Here is a 9706-nt window from a genome sequence, read left to right as displayed (position 1 = left end):
TTTTTGTACACACACCCCTTGACACCACAAACCAAACTCCGATTCAACTTATGATCGCTTCAATTTATGTCTTCACTATCCTGAAAATACACCAGTGAAACACATTAACATTGATTACATGATCACAGTAGATGATTTTCAGAGTTTCTTGTTGTCTTCCTTGTTCAAAACATAACAGCCTTTTCAGTCTTTCATGATAATGGTGTAGAGAAAATAATAAAAATAAACAGTCTGTTGCTCTTCAGATAGCTTGAGGGCACCAGCTTCAATTTACATTATATCTGAACCAGCCAGAGTCCAGGATTCAGACATCACCTCACATCCACCAATCAGCTGCCACATATACTTGACATAAAATGTGCAAACATTATCAATACTAATGTTCTCCTTACTGCAAGATAAGAATGAATCAAAGTGTATCATACAAGAGTGGAAAAATATAAATATATTCTGTAAAAACAGTCTGAAGTGTTTGTGTATTTGAACAAGAGGAGAAGGGAGAAGTGCATTTTCTCCTACATTTCCCATAATCCTCCTCGCGTCTGTGCTCAAATAGATTAATGAGTGATCTGGAAGTAGTTAATGCACCTCAGAGGTTGCACCTGCACCAAAATTGATTATATTATTGAACAGAGGTAAATGCATAACCTGATTTAATAGTAAAGTCAAGTCAGCTGAATTAGACGGTAAACGTAAGTATTCTCAATGACTCCCTGCGTAAAAAAGGGTATGAAAAGAATCCGAGATGGAGGAAGGGAGAGGAGAGCAGCACCATCTTTCTGACAGAATAAATTCCTCGGAGTAAAAGAAACCAAGATGGAAATCAAAGTGAAACAGGAGGAGGAAGGGATGATGAACACAGAGAGGGGGAAGGAAAGTTGACTCTTTAGCACTCTGGACCAGAATAAGGCAGAGGTGTGGCTGTTGATGGCGTGGTAGTTTCTGTGGAAACCACAGAGAAGAGAGAGCACCACAGTCCAGGAAGAGTCATGAACATCAAGTTTTGGAGACAAAAACAGCAAAACAAACAAGTCACAAAAAGACAGTACAAAAACAAAATCCCTGCAGTATCGCTGTAGTGAGTCTGTGTAAACATCATAAAATGTCAATGTGTCCAGCCCATGAGATGGCTGACCCTTGCACGTTCAGTCATGCGACGGACTCTTCCAGAACGTGACATTCCTAGATTCAGTGGGTCTGTTGTCAGCCCCTCATCTTCAGAGTCATCGTTGTACAGGACAGTCCTTCGACCCTGGTTACGAGTATTAACCCGCCCCGACTTTGGAGTACTTTGATTTGACCTCTGACTTCCAGTTTTTGTTGACGACGAAATGACATCGTCTTCCCCTTCTGATTCCTCTTCTTCTTCAAGTTCCTCCTCTTCCTCCTCAGGTTCCTCCTCTTCCTCTGGTTCTTCCTCAGGCTCCTCTTCATCTCTTTCATTTGCTCGCCGTGCTCGTTTTTCTGGTGTTGTTGTTTGCGATCCTACTTTCCGTTTTCGTTTTGCGTTTTCAACAGAGGCCGATGCCGCGTTGCCTTTCTGTTTGTGTTGCGGGGCTTTGCTGTAGTCATGATCGCCGCCGTCGGCAAAGCTGGCCACCTCAGCCCCGCTGTCGTCACTCTCGGACGAAGACGACGAGGTTCCGGAAGAGGACGACGATGCGGATGTTGAGGATGATGATGAGCTGGTACTCTCACATTCAGAGACCTCTCCCTCTTCAGTTAACGTGGCAGCTCTCCGACGTGAACTTCGACCTGCGTTTGGCAGAAAGCCATTGCCACCTATATAGATGCACAGAGGACACAATTTCATGGTCAAATTGGAGGTAAAGCAAATTCTTTGCAATATACACTACCATTCAAAAGCTTGTGGTCAGTAAGATCAGAATTCATTCCAATATGCTGATTTGGTGCTCAAGAAACATTTATCATCAATGCCTGTTATTGTCAGGCGACATTCACCCTTGTACAGGTCCTAATGGGGAAGTTTGTCCCGGTTTTTACAAAGGGCGAGTTTTGGAATCCGGATTGTACTTGGCTGAACGGAATTCCGCTGTTGTACAGCTACGAGTGTCATGCAGTGACAGGGCTCCAAATATTAACAGCATGGCTAATAATATATCTCACCTTTTCATGGATAATGGCGTGGTCATAATGGGCGACGAGGCAGCTGCGAGGTCTAGTTTGGAGAGGACAGTTTGCCGGGGAGGATGTGTTGTGGACCAGAAAGGCACTGAATACGATGAGAGCTTAGTTGATGAAGAGACTCTTCCAGTATCAAGAGATTCTGCCGATTTGTTTGGGGACTATTTTGACACAAAAGGTTTACATTTTGTGCACTTAAATATAAGGAGTTTGTTACCCAAGGTTGATGAAGGTGCTTACTTAAGAACTGTAAAGTGGGGATTTTTTGCTTAACAGAAACATGGTTAGACACATCTGTAACTAATAATGAAATAAAAGTAGACGATTATAATGTTATTAGGAAGGATCACAATAGACAAGGAGGAGGTGTTTGTATTTTTATTAGATCGGATATTAATTTTAATGTGTTAGACATTAAAGGAACACTCCACTATTTTTTAAAATAGGCTCATTTTCCAACTCTAGAGTTAAACAGTTGAGTTTTACCGTTTTCGAATCCATTCAGCTGATCTCCGGGTCTGTCGTAGCACTTTTAGCTGCAGCTTAGCATAGATCATTGAATCTGATTAGACCGCTAGCACCTCGCTCAAAAATGACCGAAGAGTTTCGATATTTTTCCTATTTAAAACTTGACTCTTCTGTAGTTACATCGTGTACTAAGACCGACGGAAAATGGGTGCAGCAGGCGCAATGATATTACGCAGTGCCTGAAAATAGGCTAACTTCCGCCAACTTAACCAACGTGACCACCTGCTTGCACAGGGAGCGTGCTGGGGACTATTTTCAGGCACTGCGTAATATCATTGCGCCTGCTGCACCCATGGTACGGCAGCAAAGTTCCTTGATTATTACACCGGAATGAGAGTATAGTTCCTAGCCATATCGGCCTAGAAAATAGCAACTTTTCATTTCCCATCTGTCTTAGTACACGATGTAACTACAGAAGAGTCAAGTTTTAAATAGGAAAAATATCGAAACTCTTTGGTCATTTTTGAGCGAGATGCTAACGGTCTAATCAGATTCAATGATCTATGCTAAGCTGCAGCTAAAAGTGCTACCGCCAAAACCGGAGATCGGCTGAATGGATTAGAAAACGGTAAAACTCAACAGTTTAACTCTAGAGGAGTTGGAAAATGAGCATATTTTCAAAATAGTGGAGTGTTCCTTTAATGTTGAGCAAGAGTTATTGTTCTTGGAATTATTGTTGCCTGCGACTAAGCCTATACTGTTTGGAGTTTGTTATCGTCCACCCAGTCAAAACAATTTTTATGAGGGACTGGAGTTTGTTTTGAACAACAATTTGGCAAAATAATGTATTATTATGGGGGATTTTAATACAAATATAGATAATAGAAAAGGGGATCATTTTAAAGCTTTACAGTCATTATGCCAATTATTCCATTTAACCCAAATAATAAACAAATCTACTAGAGTTTGGGAAGGTGGGGAAAGTACCATCGATCTTATTTTGGTATCTGATGAAAAATATATTTCCCAGAGAGGAGTAATTGAATACGGTATCAGTGATCATAACATAATTTTTTTGTACAAGAAAATGTAGTAAAATAAGATTTAGTAATCATAAAACAGTATGAACTAGATTGTTAAAAATATATAATATTGACGTTTTTAAAGACAATCTTAAAAGAGTTAATTGGAATGATATTCAAAATATCTCAATAGTTGATGCTTGGAAAAATTTAAGTTTTATTTCTTAAAGTAATGGACAAAATTGCCCCCCTTAGACAGGCGAGAGTTAAGCAAAGAGCTAGTTATTGGATGGATCAGAAAATATTGTAAATAGTCATGATCGCCGCCGTCGGCAAAGCCGGCCACCTCAGCCCCGCTGTCGTCACTCTCGGACGAAGACGACGAGGTTCCGGAAGAGGACGACGATGCGGATGTTGAGGATGATGATGAGCTGGTACTCTCACATTCAGAGACCTCTCCTTCTTCAGTTAACGTGGCAGCTCTCCGATGTGAACTTCGACCTGCGTTTGGCAGAAAGCCATTGCCACCTATATAGATGCACAGAGGACACAATTTCATGGTCAAATTGGAGGTAAAGCAAATTCTTTGCAATATACACTACCATTCAAAAGCTTGTGGTCAGTAAGATCAGAATTCATTCCAATATGCTGATTTGGTGCTCAAGAAACATTTATCATCAATGCCTGTTATTGTCAGGCGACATTCACCCTTGTACAGGTCCTAATGGGGAAGTTTGTCCCGGTTTTTACAAAGGGCGAGTTTTGGAATCCGGATTGTACTTGGCTGAACGGAATTCCGCTGTTGTACAGCTACGAGTGTCATGCAGTGACAGGGCTCCAAATATTAACAGCATGGCTAATAATATATCTCACCTTTTCATGGATAATGGCGTGGTCATAATGGGCGACGAGGCAGCTGCGAGGTCTAGTTTGGAGAGGACAGTTTGCCGGGGAGGATGTGTTGTGGACCAGAAAGGCACTGAATACGATGAGAGCTTAGTTGATGAAGAGACTCTTCCAGTATCAAGAGATTCTGCCGATTTGTTTGGGGACTATTTTGACACAAAAGGTTTACATTTTGTGCACTTAAATATAAGGAGTTTGTTACCCAAGGTTGATGAAGGTGCTTACTTAAGAACTGTAAAGTGGGGATTTTTTGCTTAACAGAAACATGGTTAGACACATCTGTAACTAATAATGAAATAAAAGTAGACGATTATAATGTTATTAGGAAGGATCACAATAGACAAGGAGGAGGTGTTTGTATTTTTATTAGATCGGATATTAATTTTAATGTGTTAGACATTAAAGGAACACTCCACTATTTTTTAAAATAGGCTCATTTTCCAACTCTAGAGTTAAACAGTTGAGTTTTACCGTTTTCGAATCCATTCAGCTGATCTCCGGGTCTGTCGTAGCACTTTTAGCTGCAGCTTAGCATAGATCATTGAATCTGATTAGACCGCTAGCACCTCGCTCAAAAATGACCGAAGAGTTTCGATATTTTTCCTATTTAAAACTTGACTCTTCTGTAGTTACATCGTGTACTAAGACCGACGGAAAATGGGTGCAGCAGGCGCAATGATATTACGCAGTGCCTGAAAATAGGCTAACTTCCGCCAACTTAACCAACGTGACCACCTGCTTGCACAGGGAGCGTGCTGGGGACTATTTTCAGGCACTGCGTAATATCATTGCGCCTGCTGCACCCATGGTACGGCAGCAAAGTTCCTTGATTATTACACCGGAATGAGAGTATAGTTCCTAGCCATATCGGCCTAGAAAATAGCAACTTTTCATTTCCCATCTGTCTTAGTACACGATGTAACTACAGAAGAGTCAAGTTTTAAATAGGAAAAATATCGAAACTCTTTGGTCATTTTTGAGCGAGATGCTAACGGTCTAATCAGATTCAATGATCTATGCTAAGCTGCAGCTAAAAGTGCTACCGCCAAAACCGGAGATCGGCTGAATGGATTAGAAAACGGTAAAACTCAACAGTTTAACTCTAGAGGAGTTGGAAAATGAGCATATTTTCAAAATAGTGGAGTGTTCCTTTAATGTTGAGCAAGAGTTATTGTTCTTGGAATTATTGTTGCCTGCGACTAAGCCTATACTGTTTGGAGTTTGTTATCGTCCACCCAGTCAAAACAATTTTTATGAGGGACTGGAGTTTGTTTTGAACAACAATTTGGCAAAATAATGTATTATTATGGGGGATTTTAATACAAATATAGATAATAGAAAAGGGGATCATTTTAAAGCTTTACAGTCATTATGCCAATTATTCCATTTAACCCAAATAATAAACAAATCTACTAGAGTTTGGGAAGGTGGGGAAAGTACCATCGATCTTATTTTGGTATCTGATGAAAAATATATTTCCCAGAGAGGAGTAATTGAATACGGTATCAGTGATCATAACATAATTTTTTTGTACAAGAAAATGTAGTAAAATAAGATTTAGTAATCATAAAACAGTATGAACTAGATTGTTAAAAATATATAATATTGACGTTTTTAAAGACAATCTTAAAAGAGTTAATTGGAATGATATTCAAAATATCTCAATAGTTGATGCTTGGAAAAATTTAAGTTTTATTTCTTAAAGTAATGGACAAAATTGCCCCCCTTAGACAGGCGAGAGTTAAGCAAAGAGCTAGTTATTGGATGGATCAGAAAATATTGTAAATATTAAAAAATAGGAGGGCTCTCTCGATTTATAGGAGATCTAAGAATCAGGAAGAGAAAAATCTCTGCGAAAGGTGTTAAATAGGTTCCACTCGATTGGTAAATCAAAATGTCCTGTATCAAAGGTAGGTCTAGATATTGATGGCAAGATAGAATTTGATAAAAATAAAGTTGCTAATAAATTTAATTCATTCTTTTCATTAATTGCTAATAGTCTAGTTAATGAGCTTCCTCTGTCCAAAGGAAATTATGGGATTGATTTTGTTAAGAGATTTTATTTAAAACAAGGGGTGTTGCCAAATAGTTTTTCTTTTGCTAAAGTTAGTGTAAATCAAATTACTAAAATGCTAGAAGAGCTTCAAGTGTCTAAGTCAACTGGGTTTCTGCAGAGATGCTGCAGATATCATAGCTCCAACTATTACATCAGGGTATATTACAGGAATCATGTAGCTAAGATAGAATTTGATAAAAATAAAGTTGCAAATGTAAATTATAAATGTAAATGTAAGTTGCTAATAAATTTAATTCATTCTTTTCATTAATTGCTAATAGTCTAGTTAATGAGCTTCCTCTGTCCAAAGGAAATTATGGGATTGATTTTGTTAAGAGATTTTATTTAAAACAAGGGGTGTTGCCAAATAGTTTTTCTTTTGCTAAAGTTAGTGTAAATCAAATTACTAAAATGCTAGAAGAGCTTCAAGTGTCTAAGTCAACTGGGTTTCTGCAGAGATGCTGCAGATATCATAGCTCCAACTATTACATCAGGGTATATTACAGGAATCATGTAGCTAAATTTAATACCTTTTAAGACCTTTTTTAAGACTCTTTCCATACATTTTAAGACCTCATCGCCACTCAGAGTTTTAACCGGTTACATTGGCGACACTTTAACTTACATTTACTATATATTGATTGTAAGATAGCGCAATTAAACCGACTTACTTTGTGATAACACCTTATCAATACAACAATTCAGAAGTGGGGAACGAAACACAAGAGAATTAATTGAGTGAGTGACTAACCAACGCAACCAAAGGAACAAGAATTAGACCAATAAACAAAACAACTGACAAAACTTATTGAGGAGGGAAAATAAAGCTCTCCGAGCTAACGGGGCAATGAGTTCACACAGTATATTCAAAAGATGTATTTGTCACATCAACTCAAACCTTAGCTGTTTTATGGAACACTTCTCATGACAAACACCTAACTGATCAGACCGTTTACCTGTGATTACGGAGTGCTTGATTTGATACAGACATGACAGAGTGTCAGTACTGCACTTGATCGTGTCTGAATGATCATGGAAGGTAAAATAATGATCACAACTATTACATCATTTTAATTGTGCATTCCAAGCTCATGCCAGTAAAAACAAAACAAAAAAACGCCCAAAGTAGCGCAATTACCATGTCCCAAATATAAAAATGTAATTTCCATCCATAAAATACATATTTTACAGTCACTGTTATGCACATTTATCATAAACACAGCTCAAATGCTTCCTACTAGTGTGGCCCAAAACATTTAGCACGGTTTTATTACAAGTAGAATGCAAAATGTTTGAGTACAAGCATTTCAACCAATTGTAATTTATGCAATATTTCAAACCTTTAACTCACGGGAAAATCAACCAATGGCAACAGTTTAAAAGCAGCCCAATTTTGTGGAAAAAAACCCCAACAACAACCCTGCATCCAACACGAGCTGCAGAAGTCAGATTTGACTAATCACGGGTCAAAAGTAAGGAGAGATAACGGACAAGATGTTGGAGGATTTGCTTCTCAACAGATCCCGAGCGCATTGACAAATCTTTTATCGTAGGATGTGCTCTTTTTACACAGTGCGCGTGCGATCGCGAAATCGAAAGTGAACTACGACTGCAAGCATTCATTCAAAGGAGATATAAATACCCCACATATTGATAGCGGTGCCCTGATGCGTGAAAATTATATACAATATTAGAATGTTTGCGGGTGCGGACACAAAAATCGCAGGAGCAGTTGGGAGTAATGGTTAGAAATTCGGCGAGAGTGGAATCAACAAGCCCCATGCTATCACACAGCAGCGCAGTCAGTCAGTGAGCGCCGTAACAGATGACGTCAAATCTTGCGGGATTCCATAAATAAAATACACAGAACCCCACTATTCGACAAATATACATAATGAAAAAATACAAAATTAAATACCTTGGAAAATGGCATTTCAGACTGTTTAATACTTTTTAAGGGCCTTAATTTTCTTTAAATTGATTTATCAACTTGTAATACTTTTTAAGACCCCGCGGACACCCTGTACATTTATTGTTAATCTTTCCTTGGAAAATGGTATATTTCATCTGATATGAAGTTAGCTAAAATTATTCCGTTATTTAAAAAAGGTAAAAGACACGATCCTGGAAAATATCGTCCAATCTCCATTTTTAATGTGGCCTCAAATTTGAGAAAGAATTGTGTATAAACAGATGTATGAGTATTTAAGTAGGAGTAGTTTAATTTATGATTTTCAGTCAGGTTTTAGGAAATCTTATTCAACTGATAATTCTTACAATTCTTTATTTAACAGATTTTATGAGGAGGCAGATTGATGAAGGTAAAATGTGTGGTATGGTACTTTTAGACCTCCAGAAAGCTTTTGACACAGTAAAACATTCAATAATCTTAGATAAATAAAGTGTCATGGGTTTTTCAAGTAAAGTGATAGCCTGGTTGAATTCTTATTTAACTGGGAGAGTTCAGAGTGTAGAAATTGATGGGGTTCTTTCTGAGGATACTTTTGTTAAAAATAGAGTCCCTCAGGGAAGTGTGAAGTGTTTTAGGCCCTCTTTTGTTTTGTTTTTATATATTAATGACATGCAAGCAGTTTGTGATTGTAATTTGTTTTTATATGCTGATGATTCTGCTTTAATAATTTCAGATAAGGATGTTGGTAGGATACAAGTGCATTTAGGTAAGGAGCTTTGTAAGGTAAGAGACTGGATCTCTGAAAACAAACTGATGTTGCATTTAGGTAAAACGGAATCCATATTTTGGTCTAAAAAGAATTTGAATAAGGTTTCTAAGATGTCTGTTAATGTGGGGGATTGTTTAATATCAAATAGAACTTCTGTTAATTATCTTGGATGTGTCCTTGATATAAGTGCTGTAATATGGCTATGAAAGTTCTGGGTAAGGTTAATGTTAGGACAAAATTTCTTGTCAGACATGTTAGTTTTCTTGATAAACAGAATATAAAATCACTTGCATCATGTTTAGTACTATGTCATTTCGAATATGCATGTATTTCTTGGATGTCTGATTTGTCTCGTGGTTGGTTGGATAAGTTACAAAAATCTCAGAATAAATTAATAAGGTTAGTTTCAGGGTTTAGTCGTTTTACAC

The 9706-nt window shown here is 37.9% G+C and overlaps 1 protein-coding gene across 1 annotated transcript in view; it reads right to left on the bottom strand.

Moving 5' to 3' along the window:
- Nucleotides 1–9706, bottom strand: part of brwd3 (bromodomain and WD repeat domain containing 3) — a 37418-nt gene continuing 27712 nt past the window's right edge. The window contains exon 36 of the mRNA XM_016250676.1: nucleotides 1–1782. Coding sequence (XP_016106162.1) covers nucleotides 1106–1782 — 677 coding nt within the window. The 3' untranslated portion in view covers nucleotides 1–1105. The remainder of the gene's footprint in view (nucleotides 1783–9706) is intronic.

Source organism: Sinocyclocheilus grahami, unplaced genomic scaffold, assembly GCF_001515645.1.
Source record: "Sinocyclocheilus grahami isolate Dianchi unplaced genomic scaffold, SAMN03320097.WGS_v1.1 scaffold1001.1, whole genome shotgun sequence".
NCBI lineage: Eukaryota > Metazoa > Chordata > Actinopteri > Cypriniformes > Cyprinidae > Sinocyclocheilus > Sinocyclocheilus grahami.
This window is presented reverse-complemented; position numbering and strand designations above follow the sequence as displayed.